The 18604-nt window shown below is 41.4% G+C and overlaps 1 protein-coding gene across 1 annotated transcript in view; it reads right to left on the minus strand.

The window, feature by feature from the left end:
• Positions 1 to 10404: 10404 nt before the first annotated feature.
• Bbx (BBX high mobility group box domain containing) overlaps positions 10405 to 18604 on the minus strand; it is a 239573-nt gene continuing 231373 nt past the window's right edge. Inside the window, exons 17-18 of the mRNA XM_051150036.1 lie at positions 17335 to 17518; positions 10405 to 13915 (exon numbers count right to left, since the gene is read on the minus strand). Coding sequence (XP_051005993.1) covers positions 13828 to 13915; positions 17335 to 17518 — 272 coding nt within the window. The 3' untranslated portion in view covers positions 10405 to 13827. The remainder of the gene's footprint in view (positions 13916 to 17334; positions 17519 to 18604) is intronic.

Genomic DNA, 18604 nt, shown 5'->3' on the forward strand with positions numbered 1-18604 from the left:
TCCTTGTCTCAAGGGCTGTGCAGGCAGCCAGGGCTCTTCTAAGTCCAGTCTGCAGGTTGAGCTCCCTGCTGGGTGTGGCCTGCCTTCTGTCTGACTGGCAGCCAAGCCCAGCCACTCCCCTGGGAACATTATTCATCAGCTGCTGTAATGTCACCACCAGTCTGTGCTGCTGCTGCTCTCCGCAGTAGGCTCCAAAGCTGGGACAGATTCTAGCTAAAATAGATCTTTGGCTGAAGAGCAGGTGGTGGTGGTAGCGGGCTAGAATGTCACACAGAGGCAACTCAGAAAGGGAAAAGTGCACACCCAGACCAGAAAACCATTTGCTTTTTAAAAGGAGGCATATGGAATATTGGATGTGTGGGTAGGAGTGAAAGAGGAACCCAAAAAAAGTAATTCACATGGATAAATGCCCATATACAGAACAAAAATTCTTGATCCGATTCCAGTTTCAAAGTACCCTACAAGGAAAGGAAGCTTGCCAAAGAGTCAACTGCTCTGCCTTCGGGTCAGATGCTTGGAGGGTGAGGCTAGCTTGTGCACATGATTGAAGACATCTGTCTTCTCTATTGTGCCAGCCTTCGTCTTATGCATACACACGGGGTCCTAGAGGAACATTGCTCCAATGTCACCTGCTCATTTCAAGTCAGACTACCATGATCTAAATGGGTTTTGACTTGTTAAATCCTAATTTGTAGGACCTCGATCTCAGCACCCAGCAAACAGGATTGTAGATTTGAGGGCACTATGTGCATCTATCATCTATATTTGGTCAATGTCTAACTGGTCCTTGAGAACCTTGGTGTGTGTGTATGTGTGTGTGTGTGTGTGTGTGTGTGTGTGTGTGTGTGTGTGTGAGAGAGAGAGAGAGAGAGAGAGAGAGAGAGAGAGAGAGAGAGAGAGAGAGAGAGAGAGAGAGACAGAGAGACAGAGAGAGACAGAGACACACAGAGAGAGACAGAGACAGAGAGATATGAGATGGGGGGGGGAGAGAGGAGGAGGAGGAGAAGAGAGAGACAGAGAAAAGAGAGAGAGAGAGAGAAAGATACAGAGCCAGAGAGCCAGAGAGAGGACAGAAACAAATACAGAGAGACAGAGAAAGACACACACAGTGAGGCAGGGAGAAAGAGAAAGAAATATATATATATATATATATATATATATATATATATATATATATATATATATATATATATATATATCTGACAATGTGGGCACTTACGTATGGTCTGTGGTCTGGGTTATGAATATAGCAGCTGTGGCTGTTGTGGTCACTAATGTAATTACTGTCACCACTTCAGCTATAATCATTCCTACTACCCTTTTAGGCTGGGTTAACAAATCTCTTATTTGGTTAGCTGGAGGCTTTGGTCTGAGTACCATGGCCAAGAAATATTAATAGGTACTAAAAGGAAGGATGGTTGATAGGATATAGAAATCCTTCCACTTGTTGCAGAAGTAACACAGTCGAGTTTTCAGTTTAATCAGGTCATAGAGAGGACTGGGGCTTTTGATAATATTTATGGAATTAGTCAAGGTAGCGTAGTGGTGTTGAATGCAGGCCCTGCAATCCTCTTTTACACACACTTAACCAACTGATAGTAAAGAGATGGGTGACAGCTGTCAATTTCCAGGTTCTTATGATCAGGGCCTCAGGCTCATGCCAAAAGCTTTATCATTACCTTCTGCGGAGCCATCAGTGGAACACTGAACAGTGTCAGTAGGGCAAACAAGCAGCATCTCCAGGGACAGTGCCAGTGCCAGGGACCTATCCAGCCTTATGTGCCAGGGACCTATCCAGCCTTATGTGCTCTAGAGTTTTCACTTGGAGGACAGTGGCATTGTATACTGGGGAGGCCTCAATCTGACTTATCTTTTACATAGGTGGCATTTCATAGCAAGGTCACTTCACAGGTCTTAAGAGAAACACACCAAGGAGTTTATAAAGGAGAGACACCTGGGGTTACCTGCCCCTACTTGCTGAACAGAGTCCATCTGGCTTGTGTCCTGTAGATCAGAGCACGCAAACATAAGAAGTTAAAGCCATTACTGTCTTCCTCTCAAATCCATTGGCCTAAACAAGGCTTGTTGTAAGGGAGTGAGTTTAGGTCACCTTAAATGTCACAGTGGCCCAGCTCCAAGGTGCAAGCTCACCACAGGTGGGATGACCACATCCTTGTAACCACTTTGCTCAGTATCGGCAGCCAAAGCATCAGGCTCATCAGAGCATGTGTGACAGATGGATGGAATTTGTCCCTAAGGTGGTTGTTGGAGCTGCAGCTGTGGTTCTCATCACTATGGCTATCTTTAGTAGGTCCTTCATAACCAGACGGGCAAGGGACGAGGCTGGACTCCCCTCTCCTTTCATGAGGAAATGGCCTCTGATCTGTAAAATCACATATAAGACTCCATAGACAGTAAAAACGGGAAGGCATTTGGGTACTTCAAGGGTGTACTTATACCCTAATTTTCTGTTTTTCCAAGTAGCCAAATTTACTCTCCCTTTTCCTGGAAAACAAGGGAGTGTCTCCTAAAACACAGGCTAAAAACTGAGGAAGCTAAAAATTTTTTTAAAACCTTCTTCCTTTCCTTAAAACCTTTCAAAGAGTGCACATCACTAGATTCCACTCATTTTATACTTGATGCATAGAAATTTGTGATCTTTTCATGGGATTGTTCGCTCCACTGATGCAAGTTCTCTGTAGTCAAGTGCCACTTGCTCTTACCTGCACAGCTTTGGACTTTGGGGTGATGAGGAATAAAGAACTGACATATACAGCAACTTAAAGCTGTGATCAGGTGAGCTTGGGTGGTGATGCTCCAATACCAGCAGCAGGGAAACTCAACATTTATTATATACAGCAAGGATGCGGGTAGGTGAGAGTGGGGGGCATGGGGGGTGAGGGGTGGGGATGGAGATGGGGAAGCTAATCTCAGTAGAGGGATGCTGTAGGGGAGCAGTCTCAGATTGCAGTCATTCAGGATGAGGAAGCTTTGCTTGTACTTTCTGCACTTACTGGTTCTAGTTCAAGGACAACTATTAATCAACTCTGTACTCTAACAGGGGGACACCTTGGCATTCACTCCCCTGAGCTTGGCCCAGAGAAGTCTTTGGCAGTCTGAGGGATGGTGTACTTGACATGGCTATGCTCATGTCAACAATCCATGTTCACTTAGACTGCATCTGCTTCCCACATCAGGCCTTTGTGGAGACAGGAAGCAAAGGCATAACTGTCTACGGCAGGAGGAAGGGGACATAGACAGGTGCCTGATGAACTTCATTAAATCCTTTAAATTTCTATGGTTTTCTACAAGCTCATCCATAAAGTGCAGTTTGCATATGTAAGAGAAATGGTCTTGCTTCTTAAAGCAGATGGCTTTGAAATGAAAGAAAACTCCTGTTTCAGTCCCCAGAGGAAGCTCCTTCTTTGGCCATACTAAAGTCAACATTTGGTTTCAAAAGCAGGTATAAAACCTTCAGTATCTACTGAGAAGGTATAAAACCTTCAGTATCCACTGAGTGAAATGATCCCACAGAGCCAATAGAATGGATACTTCTTGTGGCACAGTCTTTACAGGCTAAGAACATCCATCCCACTCTGACTAGAACCAAAATATAGTGGGAGTAGCACACACCATCAGGTAGAATCCCTCACAGAAGGGCATTCCTGGTCTTCCACTCACATTAAAAAAAGAAAAAAACATCTTACATGTTCTTTTAACAGGGAAAAAGTAAACAGGAGGGGAAATTTTTACAATAACTTATTTCAAGAGAAATTTAATGACTGGAGTACTTCAATTCCAGTAGTATGTGTGACCCAGGACTGAGGCAGAAAGGAGAGCATAAGTATAGAGAGAGTGAGGGCATCAACCCACAACATGCTCTGTCTGGACCACCAGGAGAGCCATGCCATGCCCCTGAGACAGTCATCACAGGCCTCACTCCAAGTCTTATGTATTTGCCAGTTTCAAAGCTCAGTAGTCTTGGTGTAGCAATTTGTATTTCCCTTATGCTCAGATCTTTGTGAAAAATATTTTAAAAAACAAACAAAAACATTATCACATTAAGAGTCTTCAAAGTAGAGACTATCAGATGCCCCATAGGCTCTGGCTCTGCTTCCTTAAAGCCTCGGTCTCCCATCCCTCTTCTCATTGGTCCTGCATTCCAGCACTTAGTATCTGCACATGTATGGTGTATGGGTAAGCAAGGATACTCATGTCTGCATGCCCAGACTTTGGTTGTCTGTCTCACTCTTTTCTTTATATGTTAAGCTATATCTCACCTGAATCCAGATCTCACCCCAGGGTTCTTGTCCACCTTGCATTATGTGGGTGCTGAAACTCCAAACTGAGGTCCTCAGATTTGCAGCGAGGGATTTACTTCGTTTATTCATTGTGCTAACTCCCAGGCCTCAGCACCTTTCAAAACATTTCAACACCTCACAGAAATTGTTTTGGCATTTACAGACAGTCCCCATTGAAGAGTTGCTAAATGAAGATAGAATAGCCATTAAGGAAGCATGATGCATCCCTCCTCTTATCCCTCGCCACATGTGGCAGATGGGAGAGCTAACATCGAGGTAATGAGAGCAGGAGAGCTGGTCCTGTCCCTCAGAGGCTGCAACAATCAGGAAAGCAAGCCCATGTGCCTCACCTGGGCAACACAGTAGAGCTGGTCCTGCTGGTGTGGGCACACAGGGTAAGCCAGCCCTGAGGGCATGAGAGCAGGAAAGCCGTGATGGTGTAGGTATGGGAAAACTGGTAGCCTGATCAGCTCAACTAGCACTCAGGCCCAGATCCAGGGCTTTCAGTTGGCTCAGCCCCAAATTTACTCCATGTATGAACTGCTGGAGCTCATGGAGAGGCCAGTTCTGCAGATACAAACCTGCAGGATCTCCATTGTCACAGGGCAAAAACAGAATATCTGAGTCCCAGTGGAGATCCAGTATTAATACTGTAGCAGAAGCCAGGGGCTTTGAAGCAGACCAGTGACTCATTGCAATAAACATTATCAAGAAGGATGGACAAAAGTATTCTGCAGGACACACTGACACACTGCAGCATCCACAAGTTTTCCCCCCTTTTTGTGGGGAGAGGTTGCAAAGGGGAGGGTGGATATGAAGGAATGGGGAGATGAGTGGGATTGGGATGCATGATGTTAAATTTACAAAGAATCAATAAAAATTGAAGGAAAAGAAAAAGGAAGGATGATGTAGCAATTTGGTGAGTATGAGCTGCATTTTCTGGAGCCAAGGCATACAAACTGGAAGAAATTTCCATGAGCATTTAGAACAATGGGAAAAAAAAGATTTTAAGCAACTTTTATCTAAGTACAGTGTTGATTTTGACATGGAATATAAGATTTTGGTGGGGCTAGCCTCAATGTGCAAAATATTTCAGATTCTACTTTAAAAGGCTTTGCATACTTAGGGACTTATGTGAAGACCATTGCTCTATTTTTAACACACAATTAAACCAAGACAGAATATAGGAGGCTTTATTCTATAAAGCAGTGACTAAAAATTTCCAGTATGTCAAGAATTATATATATTTGGGAAAACTGTATCAATACTGCTTTTTCTATTAAATGCATTCCAGTAAGAGCTTCAAATTCTTTGGCCAATCATTACCTAATTTTGTATCTATTATGTATCTGCTGCTTGAATATCTCTCAGTGCTTCTCTATGCTTATTTCTGGAAGAGCTCATGCTTGTGTAATTGGCCATTCATAAGCTCCACTGATACCATCAGAAAAATACTCATCTGAGAATATTTCTTGACTATATTTCATGCTGCCTTTAAAATTATCTTTTAAGGTCCAAGGCCTGCTTACATAAATTTTCCTTTTTCCTCATCCTCCATCACTTTTTAGAGAATTTCAACACTCACATTTTTCATTTTTCTCTTATGTACAACCCTGCAATAATACCTGCTGCAAAATCCTTTAGGCAAAGAATCTCCAAGCTTGGTGAGTCACACACAAATTTACAATTTTTTTCAAGGATGTATTCCATTCTGTGCTTTAATTTCTAGCATGCCGACAAGGATTTCAGTCTTTAAATCTCTGGCAATTTGTCTTCCAGATCACACCTGAAATAACTCCACATTCCCTGTAAGCCTGGCAGGCAAAGTGGGAGAAAGACAGTAGGAATTGGGCTGGTGGAGGGGCTTAGACATACTGATAACACATACACGATAACATTTTAGCCACTGGGTTTTCCAACTTCCTAAATATGGAGAAAAGCACTAAGACCCCATCACCTCCTGCCTACAAACATCCATCCCCCTACCCTCTGCCTACTCACACGCATACTCCCACCCACCTACACACACACAGACACACACACACACACACACCCCACCCCACCACCCTCTGCCTACACACCCCCACCACCTCCTGCCTACACACACACACACACACACACACACACACAAACACACACACTTCTGAGAAAAGGTTCTCTTTGATCAGTTAAAAGAGGTAAATAGATGTATTCAAGCTTAGTGGTTTTTCTCTAATTCCAAACTCACTCCATTCCGTATCTATGCTTTGGCTTCATGGATTTCCTTTACTTTGGGCAAAATTTGGAATTGTTGAGAAATAACAAAACAAAATGAATACACACCAATAGTCAATTTCTGTTCAGATATTTCTAGCATACATGTCACTTGGTGCTAGAATATGAAATGGAGACAATGAGTGGCACACAGTGGGGACTGAAGAAATATTGTTAACTAAATCTGTTAGCTAAAGGGTGACGGGTACATAGATTCAAAACAAAAACTCTGCTTTTGCATGTATGAAATTCCATAATTCCAACAAAAGGTTTGCAATAAATAACAAATTTCTTTTCTAGCATCTTTTAGTGTATAAAGTCAGTCATACCACTTAACTGTTAATAACTTTCCTTTTCCTTGCAAAAGATTTCACATTCTATTTAAAAGGACGCAACAGTATTGGTACATCTAACACTGTATAATTACACATATGCATACAGTGTCACTTTTTTTTCCTAACAGAATTTGTATCTTTAGCAAGGACCTCCCCACCCCCCTTCCAGCAGCTTCCCTCTCTCCTGATTTTATTCCATTACTTTAGTAATTCATTAGGTAGATTGATTTTACAAAAGAACATTCATATACCTAAGTATGAACATATAGGAATGTAACCCATTTAGAGCGTTCACACCATCAAATATCCCCATACAACTTAACTTTAGAATATTGCACCCTTTCAGGCTAACTTGAAATTCTCAATTTTCCTGCCTCAGAATGTGGGAGATCACACTGTATGCAACCATGTGTGGGCCCTCTTCATCCTTTGAATATACTCAAGAAGCCAGCCAACTTGGATGGGGAATAACTAGCACGTAATGTTCATTTACATTAAAGGCACCATGCCAACACGTTCTAGCCCCACAGCAATTGTAGGTGGTAACACATCTACTTAGACTAAGTGGTTCAGGGAGGTTCAATACCTGGTGGGGAGTGGATGATGGTCCAGAACTTGGTACCAAATCTATGTTATTACACATCTATGTTGATATCCATATGGTTTCCAGAGAGTTGTTTTGCTTTGGATTTGCAGTTGAGACAGGTTCCCATTACATAGCCCTGGCTGGTCTGGAACTGGCCTCAAACTCGGACTGCCTGCCTTTACCTTATGGGACAAAAGTAAGTGCCTGCCATTACCTCCCAAGTGCTGGATAAAGGTGAGTTCCACAGGACTTTTAAAATAAGACAAGGCTCAGGAATGCTCTGTTTGAGGTCTGAGCTTTTACTGGTAGGCCATGGCTTACATGATGTAACTTACAGTTTTATTACAATCTAAGGCAAGAGGATGTTGAATTCTTTCCTAAAAGCTCTCATCCCATGTGGCAGCCTAAAGTTAATCTTTCTTCTATTGGACTCCCCTCCACATTGGGGGAGAGCAAACAAAACTCCTTAGACAGTGGTCAGGCTCAGGTGAACATAGTGCAAGGGGAAGCCATTAACCAATGTTCTGAAGTAGTTGAAGAATCCTTTATTATGTTCTCTACTGTTTCTTAGTGGACACGGTACACCAAAGGCACATATTCTATGGTTGGTAATATGAACATAAAGAAATGTATTTGAATAATATCTTTAAAATATTTCAAATTTTTATTAAATATTTTTATTCAGTTTTAAGATCACAGTTAAAGTACTTTAGCATGTTATACACATGACTTACATGTGCAATTTTTAGAAATATCAAATTAGGTATAAGATTTTGAAGAAATTATATAAATGTATATATTGACTTTTACTACACATACATCTAAGAAAGCAATAATTCTGTTGTACCATTAACTGGAAATCATTTATTACATGGCATGTTTACACCAACTCTAAAGAGAACCAAGCCAATTTCCAAAGCAAAATAAAACAAAAATAGAAATGAGCGAATCGATCATGCTGAAACTGTTAACAGACTTAAGACCTGCGGTCAAATGAAGCTACAGTTAATTTATGACATGTATGTAAGCAGTTCAAACCTATGAGAACCAGTTTATAACCTGGTGTGTGGAACCTCAGGAGGTTTCATCAGCCTTTTGACAAATTCCTGAGAGCCAGAGGCTTGCTTAGTGCTAATGACATGAAAATGTGATTGAACAATTGCTAAGCTCAAGGTCCCCAGCCTTCTTGACTCTAGGTTCTGCTGCCCCAAGAGCCCAGGCACTAACGTGAGGTGTCAGGAGACAAGAGCAAACACCTTCTGGCGAGCAACAGAGAAGTCAGTGACGTGCATGGAACATGAGTGTCTCTATGATTTAGGTTAGAGCTTGTGAGGTAAGATTCGTGTTGTGGGTGGGTTTGGAGGCATTCAATCAGACCCTTGTTACTCAGTCACCAGTTCTGGCCCAAGTTATCAGAAAATCTTTGGAAGTAGTAGTAATGTTCACAAAACTAGTTTTGTGCATGAAAATAAAATTGAAGGCATGATCAGTTTGACCACTGGCTGCCAAGAGAGAAAATAATAAAGAAAAACAAAACAAAACAAAAACAAAAAACAAAACAAAAAAGAACAAAGCAAAACAAAACAGTGGCCACAGAACTTTTAAGTACAAAGTTCCTCTTGCAAATTTATCAGTAAAAATCACACCACCACGTATAAAATTTGGTCAAAAGAGGAAACTTTTCCTCCCCCTTAAATGTATATATTTATATTTGAAGGAGAGGGTAGCACAAATAGGTGCAGATACACAAAGAAGTCAAATGGGTGTCATTTACTTCTGTTGCTTCTTCGTTCTGAAATGTAAGAAGGTAATAATGTCCCCACAGAAAAGGACAGTCATTCAGCGTGGAGTACAACCAACTCAGCTATCACTTCCAAACACAAGCAAAGTAGTCCATCAAACCCTGACGTTTCACCAGATACATGGTTCCATGAACTACACAGTTGCTTCTGTTTTCACTATACACATGTTGTTAGTCTAAGTAAGACCTTCCTTAACAATCCCCAAACTCAAATAAAACCAAGTCCAGTCTAACTCTTTGGGAATGCCTGTATAAACAGAAACAACATCTAATTAGCAATTAATACACTTTGCATAAAGTGCAAAACAAGGATGCGTGGGGAGAATCTAAACTCAATTTCCACCTAGCAGTCACTGCAAACACTTTACAGGTCAGATGTGATAAGCACTTGCTTCTACCGCCCATTGCAGCAAGGCGTCTTTCTCTCTGGAGAAGCTGGTTTTGTGAAGTCAAAACACTGCAGTGAAAACTTGTGGCACTGAAGGTAGAGGCGAAAGACAGACTTAGGAAACTTTGAAAGCCGAGGTAGCCCACGAGGATTGGCCTTATCTGAGGGCTCTGTGGAGCAGTGCAGTCAAAGGTGAATCTCAACAGCATCACGTACACCCCAACATTTCCTTGACAAACGGTGACTCCAGGCCTCCCCTGATTTTCTTCCTCTCCTCTGTTGAATGGGTGCTGTCCTCCAACCTCCAGCTGCTGGTCTTCAGAACACTTACGACGACGCATACAGTAGTTTAACAGGCAGCATGGTCCCACTGCTTCACATTAGTATCAAATGCCAAGCTGGGAACAGAGCTACGCAGTATTCCCCACCCCACCCTATAAAGAAAACACGCCGTTCAGTTTTCAGCTAATGCCTGTTCCATGGCAATTCATACTTTGAGAGTTTACATTGGTGCAAACACTTCATACGCTGAGCCAAAGACTGCAGAGTGCAAACACATTTTTCATGACTTAGCAAAGCATCTGACTAGTAAGAAAACAATAGGGATTCCACACGTGAGACTCCAACCCCCAGGTGGGTTCAGATTCTCCTTTCCACTCATAGTGTTGCTATCATTTTTCTCTAGTAACTGTGAAGGCCGGAAGTAGGACAACAATGATAATATGGGAATTATTTCAGCTTCCGAGCAACATCTGATAAAGTTAAATAATTCCTGGTGCTTGTGGGGAAAAGGCTGCCAGAATGACAAGATCAATCAAGAGGGGGTTGAATGAATTAGGAGTTTTGATTCATCATCTGAGACTAACCTAATCCAGGGACAAGAACTTGTAGTTTCCAATGTGGCTGTGGGACATTTTCCTTTTCCTGATCTCATTTACAGTACCCAAACAAAACTTCAGGGATGTCTTACAGTATTTTTTTTTTTTTCTTCTTTCACTCAGCTTAAGAGCTGCAGTTTTAGTTACCATAATATAATCTAGACATTTCAAAATTACATCGGAAATACCAGAACAACTAAAATAAATAAAAGCTTAGAGAACGCTGGAGGAGTACTGTGCTGGCACCTGAGACAGGACCTTCCACTTCTAGCACTGTAGAGAAGGGCAGGGACAACTTTCAAAAGTTGTATATACAGGTTGGAATCTAGAAACTGGGGTTAAAAGCATAAATACTGACAATTTCAACTAGATGCAAAATGGTTTCAGAAAGATAAGCTACAATGATTTAGAACAGAGCAGAGCAGGAGAACATTGTATTTTGGTTTGCTTGAGTTATAGCTAAGGTGCAACGACTTGTTTTCTTGAGGATACTGTGAGACAAATGTTAGTATAGATGGTGCTCGCTGGCAGATCACAAGTACAAATCAGAGTAATACAGCAATACCAGCTTCCAGAAGGAGAGGAGGGAAACGAAGGGTGACAACACTAATAGAGCTGAGTACAACATAATGGACTGAAGGATTTGTGCTAACAAATGTTACCTGAAAATACCAACACCCCTCTCCAGCAGATTCGGGGCATGAGAAGCACAGCTACTGAAATCAAGACCTCACTTGGAGAACTATAAAGCTTTGCAGGATTTCTGCTACTTTCAGTGCCTAACCGCTTAAAAATTAAGCATTTCTACAAAAAGGTTTGTTTTTAAAGTATCTGAAAACAGTCATATCCAGTAAGTCCCTCCCATTCCCACCCTGCCTAAAGGAAAAGCCACTGGGGTTTAGGAAAAGCAGACCAGGTAAGATATTAACCACGTAGAAAAAAGTCGTCTTGTTTGCTTCTTTAAAAAAAAAAGTTTCAGGAATATACAGCAATCTCTTATGAGACTCTAGTGAAATGTATTCGGAGGACCGAAGGAGGGCGCTCTGGCAAAAATAGATCTATTCTAAGGTGTTCTAGAGAATAACAAGTTAGTACCATTGTCAAGATGCATGTTCTGCACCAATGCAATTGTTGGTTTTCTACTTTTGTTATTGATTTTTTGGGTTTTTAGCTAATTATCATATTTAAATCACTGCTAGCAAGTGGTCCAAAACTCCAACAGCCACCAACATCAGGACCCAGCAATTTCCAAACATTCACTTTTTTGTTTTGAAATTTAGAAAATATTATTAAAACTGTTATCATAGTAAAAATAGTATGTTAAAATCTGGGGCTGTTCACTTGATTTACGTCTATGTGAGCGGGGTTAAGCTATACCTACTGATTTACCTTTTACGAAGTCTTGCTTCCTCCATACCCATAATGACATGAGTATTTGAGGACACAATTCTAATACTCTGTTGCCCTCCCTACCTGCTTTGGAAAAACAACAACAAACAAAACAAACCTCTATCTTTTTCAATCCTGTTAGTATTGTTGTACATATTTTCCAGCACCGGAACTGACGTAATATCTACAACATGAGAAGCTAGACCTAGACAGTATTAATAGAGTCATTGTATATGGCTATTAGGTCAAATTACAATTAGAAAAAAAAGTCATCATAACAATTCAGTCAAGTATAAATAAGAAAGCTAGATAAAACCATGTAAACTGTCACCATTAGAGATCTAATTCAAAAGCTTCAAACTCCAGCTAGCACTATCAAAACTCCACCAGTTTGAAAACTATTAAAAATTATTGCTGGGATCGAAAAATTAAAATTTGGTAGTTTGTGCTGTGATGCAAGAGTGGGAAATACTTTGTGCTATGGAACAAATACCCTGTAAAATCTGTAGCCTCAGATTAATTTTGATGTTTCACTTTGCATCTGTTGCTAGGAAACAAGACACTGTGAACGTCAGGTGGTTAAGTCAATATGTTGAATGTTGTAAGCCAGTTAATCCACTTGGCACTGGCATATGGTTGGTTTTATGCTTAAAAAGCAACAAAACATAAAGAAGGAAACAGAAACTCGTAGGTGGATCTGACTGAGAGGCGCACGTCAGACACACCTCCTCCTCGTTTGCTCAATACCTCCTCAACAATACAAACTCCAAATGGCTTCTAAAATCTGCAGTGCCCGTTAGGCTGTGCATAGCAATCGCAACCCGTCCAGTCTGTCTGTCTTGGATGTAAAAGGTCTGAAGCTCCAAGTCCATTATGAAGTGAGCATCTTCAATGTGTTTAGAATAATGAAGTAATACTAAGGTCACTTCTGAATAATAGTTTTGTCTTTTTTTTTTTTGTTGTTTGTTTGTATGAACGCTCCATTGGTCACTTAGACCTCTGTGTAAAAATAAAAGAATCCTCAAGGCATGAAAACATCAGTAATCTGTAATCTGTAGGATGCTTCCCCTTTCTGGGAAAATATTTGCCACAATTTGCCCCAAGCAAATTCTTCTTGGTCACTCAAGGCTAAGAAAAGAATTCAGATTGTAAGAATTGTAATATTCTCTTTCTCAATCTCCTCTCTCTCTCTCTCTCTCTCTCTCTCTCTCTCTCTCTCTCTCTCTCTGCCAGCAAACTACCACTACCACTCTGGTGGCAAATATAAAAGTGCAGAATATATGGACCACAAGGCCGAGCATACACCGCTAACAATGGTACGTCTGCCTGCCCATGCTGCTTGGGAGTCTCTGGTACAGGCTTTTTAATATTTATTCTACAATATAAATGTAGGTATAACCTATTATATAAACCATCTTAGAACTTAAATCTTCATGTACAAAAGACTAAGAATATCTAATAATAACTAGTGCAGTGCGTCAGGGTTTTTTTTTTTTTTCCTTTTTTGTCTGTTTTGTTTTGAAAGAATAACTAGGTAATATATGAAACTAGTTTCACACTCTCTGGTTGGTAAAAGGGATGCTGGACGAGCGAAGGCAGCCTTTTACCAAGTCACCACCGGTCACCATCAAAAGCCTTCCTTCCATGCAAAGCATAGGTCCAGGGCACTTCGCTTTTGCTCAGTATCACACAGTAACACTGCCCTCAAAACTGTGGCTTCTGAAACAACAAAGGGGCCCAGAATGGTAAGTCCGGCTTCAAGTGAATCTGGGCTGTGTGGGGCAACAAGCATTTGTCTGCAGTCTGTACTTCCCACCACATGGACTCGCTAGCATCCCTGTAAAGACAAGGCTAGGGTAGAAGGTAAAGCACAACGTTTTACAATTAAAGGGCGCGTCACTGGTCAGCGCAAGAAATGAGTACAGGAGCCTGCGGCATTTCTTTTGGCTGTCCATCATGGGTGAGCGGAGTTGATCTCTGACCTCTGTTAAAGAAAAAAAAAAAAAGGGAAAAACGTCACTTACTGAGGGCATATAATCTATGCAAAGACAAGTGATAAGAACTTTCTATTGTCTCACTCAATAATAATTAACTGCTACTTAGTCATTTAATTAAAGATGGCTTTGTCCTAGGAATTTGTTTGTTCTTTCCTTTTTGTTTTATTTCTTTTCTGAACAGTCATGTTTCCTCCCTCTCCCTAAACTGTAACAATGTATTTTCTTGTCAGCATGCAAAGCTAAGGCCTTCCACTCTATAGAGATAAAAACCTGAATTACCCACAGATCTAAGCAACCACTTCAGACAGGATGTTCTGATGGTGTTCTATGGTGACATCTTCCTCTTAATGCATGGATGTTTTAAACAACACTTTTCTGTGTTCAATGTGCCCAAAGAGGAGACTCTCTTTATTTTTACTGGAAATACCCAGGCTCATTTTTTTTCTTTTTTTCTTTTAAAAAATATTTTATTAAACTTTAGTTCTCCTGAAGAGATGCAAACAGAACAACAAAAAGAAGAAAATAAACAAGCGAAGAGGCAGTGCCAACCTCCCATATAACATCTCACAGGTACACGGAAAGACTTTCAGTGATGGAATTAAGTACTGACACTGAATTTTAAATGGCAAAAACTACATCCAGCCTGATACGTGAGCCCAAGTCAGTACACACAAAAGAAAAATTCCTGACAGAACTGGAGAATTAACAGAGACTTCTATCATTTGAACGGAATTTGTGCCAAAACACAGCTGATTTTTCACTATTTTGTATGTTTGGTAGTAAAAAATACACTCATGGTTGTGAGAGCTCTGTTTAAAACTTTTGCCAGGTTTCTCATCCTCAGAAGGCAGGGGTGAACCAGCGAGCCTGCTGCGCTAGACAAGCACACTCAGGCTGCCTTTGCCATGGCCTGCGGTGCACAGCACAGCGCTGACAACAGCTGTTTCTACAGGCTTCACCTTCCAATAATGTTCTTCAGAATATACAGAATGAAAGGGTGATTTTAAAATGCAGCAAATACCTGCGCTTTATAATTACATCCACATCTCTCTTCATGTGCAAAAAGGACAAATAATACTGATATATAGAACACTTGGAGTATACAAGATATTAAGGGTTTTAGAAGAAAACATGCTAGGATCAAAATTCTATTAATTTGTTCATTCATGCACAGCAGCTGTTGAATACTAACTGTCCAATATGTTCAGCCCTTTCCTCAAGAAAAGTGGGTTTAAGATGCTGGCTTGTAACCTTTATGATTGTCTGCTTATATTTAAAGATAGGAAAGAATTTTATGAAGTACTAGGAAAGGAAAAAAAAAAAACAAGGAAAAGAGAACACTAACATTTGTTAGGCTAGTGGTATAATTTTAGTAATTGATGCTGTTCTTTCTAATGGCAGGTGATAAAAAAGTCTTACACATAGTATTTTTCTATGCCTACAGTTAGGCAGGCATACATTAAGAACTATCTCATCCATTCACCTACTGGTAGACCAAGAGCCACCTAAGCTGAGACATAAAAAATAAAACCAGTGTTTTGCTTTCAAAATGTATCAGGAGGAGATGAAACATTAGCAGATATAATTACAACCTAATGTGCAGTCGGTCTCAGAAAGGAATGCACAAACTGCAGCAGCAGTAGGGTGCTTGAGAGAAGGGAACTGAACACAAGGCTAGAATAACAACAAAGGCCAATATGTCCTAGGTGGGATGGGGCCGATATTTCTGAGTGCACAGCAGGGCTGTGGAGGGCGCGGGGTAGGTTTGCTCAGAGTGGAAAGGCTTGCTTGGGGTTTCTGCTGCTGTGAGCAAGAGGTCATGTAAAGCTAGCTGACAGGACAATGACGCAACCGTAGTTGTGTGTAGAAGAGAATGCTGTAGCACTGAGGAGACTGTGTACCTTTTCCGAGCCCTGTATGCTTCTGTCTGTGTGTGCAAGTGGAGATGCATCATTTCTCTCAGATTCAGTGGATTCTAGGATTGTCTGTCAGCAGTGGGAAGTCTCAGTGCATCAGTGAAAAGGAAGGACTTCCAGGAGATATCTGGAGGCTGCTGTGAGGGGCTCTAGAATTGATAGCTCAAGGGCCAGGAGGAAATAGAGCTGCTAGCCAGGTCTTCAAGTTTACCTGGAGTTAAGAGGGGCATGAGGCTCTAGCACACTATAGATCTGTCTAGTGTGCTGAGCTTTAAAGCTTTTGTACTCAACAGAAAGCCTACTAAATAAAGTCACTCTTCAATGGGTTAGCCACTTTGAATGAGAGAGTAAAACACCTGGGTGCACGAGAAGCCCTTCTTTCATTCCCAAAGGACCCAGTGAATAACAGAAGATCCAGTTATAAACTTGGAACCTAATGTGCTTTCTATGGGAACTTCATTGAGGTCAGAGAGTTCTCCCAACTGCTCTGGTCAGATCCTTACAACTTTTGATTCTTTGGGGATATCGTCATGTTCAATGTAAGGTGAGAAAACTGAGGGGCAGATCGTAGAGTTGAAGAAAAAAAAAAATGGGTTTCTGTGTGCCATGAGTCAGATGTCAAGATGGACCTTATCTTGAACACACAGTGTTTTGGTGGGGTATTGTCATGGCTACCCGCACCATCCTTAGCACTGAGCTGTCAGTCATCCACATAACATCTCCATGACAAGAGCGGCACTGTGGTGTTTTAAGTGAAAAATGCTCCCCCTGGCTCAGATATTTGAGTGCTCCGTTTCCACTGAGTGGTGCTGTTTGGGGAGGGGTGGTCATAGAGTCAGTCTTTGGGAGACCTTGCCGGAAGAAGTATGTGATGGGGGAGGGTATTTTGACTGTTTAGTCTTTCCTCATTTCCTATTTCCTGCCTGTGCTTTGTACTTGTGGTTGAGATGCAGCGCTCAGCTAACTGCTCCTGCCACCATGTGTGCTGCTTGCTGCCCTTCATGACGGACTCTTACCCCTCTGGAACTGTAGGCCCTTAAGCCCTTTCTTTTAGAAGTTGCTTTAGTCATGGAGTTTTATCACAACAGAAAGCTAACAAATTCAGCCACTCCCAACTTATACACAACCAGTGCTGGGGATGAAAGAGGGCAATCACCATGCTGAGGAGACTGTGTTGTTCTCCCCTCAACACCTCTGCCTCAAGATCTGACTCTAGGATGTTTAGCTAATACTGCTTCTCTACTCACAGGGATTTCGTGGAAATAAAGTTTAGCCATAGAATATTATAATATTCAGATAAAATACTTAGTTGCCATGTTTGCTAATATTTCCCACACTGCTAATTCATATATACATTTTGCAACCACTCATAAATAACTGTGCCCTTGAACTCAGTAGGAAGCCCGGAACACTGTGCACAGTGCCCAGTCATTTCTGAAATGGTCTGTTGGTTTCCACAGTGCTTCCTCCTCTCACGTTTGATCGCTCACCTGTGCACATTCTCCATGGCGGCAACCTCAGCCAGTGCAGCGAGGCTGAAGAATGCAGACACAGCAGGCATCTCTGGAGTAGCGCTCCGTGGCTCCTCAGCTGCAGTGTGAGAGCAATCCCCACTGCAGTATGTCTCGGCTACTTTTGGGAGACTCCTCTGCAATTGCTCCTTTGGTTTGTCATCTGAAGCAAAAGAGAAATATGTCACGGGAGGATCATTCAGAGGACACTGAGGAAGTATTGTGACAGGCAGTGTCTTTCCTGCCCACGTATGCCGCCTTCAAGTAGCGAAGCGCATAGAGTCTTTTTCTCCAAGGTAACAAAGCACTTTCATTAAGTTCAACTGTGGACTGTGCCCTAAACTTAACTGGAGAGAAGGTGTGTTTTATTCACAGTCAAAGAATGGTTCACTGTTGGGTGAGAAGAAGAAAGTGGGTTGTGACCAAAATAAAACGCACGAGACATTCTGTGATGGGTATGCACTTCTCAAGAAGCCATCCCATACGCTGTCACTAGGCTTTGGGCCTGACGCAATTCTCACAGGCAAACCGGACTAAACAACAGATAATCAGTTCTGCTGAGCCCTATGTTGTAATTTTGTTCCAAAGACCTAAAGGAATGAAGACAAAGGGCTTTCTAGTACCTACGGAAAGACGGAGAACTTTCTTCATTATGCAAACACTGTAGGAGAGACAGAACTTTTAGAATACTTAAATATAGAAAACAACTGATAAAAAGATATGACTGTTATAATTAAAAGTGGCATGGTGCTTTCCTATGCAAAAAGGGAGTTATTTTCTAAAATTTCTTTTTCCTACAAATGAGAATGAACGAGAACACAAATGAACAAGGATGTAAATATCTATAAAGTAAAAGTTACACACAAAAAGGGGAGCAGTGAGGGGAGAAGATAGAGTAATGGGAGCTAAATATTATCAATCATACATTACATATAGATGAATAAAAATGCCATTATGGAACCTACTATTTTATACAACAAACATAGGTGAAATAAGGATAAAGAAATATAAAGGTCACAGGTCAGAACGTAGATTAGGAAGTGAAGGGAGGAAGGACTAGTAGGACCAACTTAGAGATGCTGGTCTTCACCCTGATCACCCCGCCCTCCCTGCCCTCCCCGCCCTCACTCAGACACAGAATTCCACCTCTTCAAAGTTTCACCTCTGACAGGAAACTAAGACTAGGAGTCTCGGCTGCCTTGTGGTTCCAACAATCATTTAAAGTCACAAAGCACAAGAAAAGGGCAAA

Source organism: Acomys russatus, chromosome 8 (assembly GCF_903995435.1).
Source record: "Acomys russatus chromosome 8, mAcoRus1.1, whole genome shotgun sequence".
Taxonomy (NCBI): domain Eukaryota; kingdom Metazoa; phylum Chordata; class Mammalia; order Rodentia; family Muridae; genus Acomys; species Acomys russatus.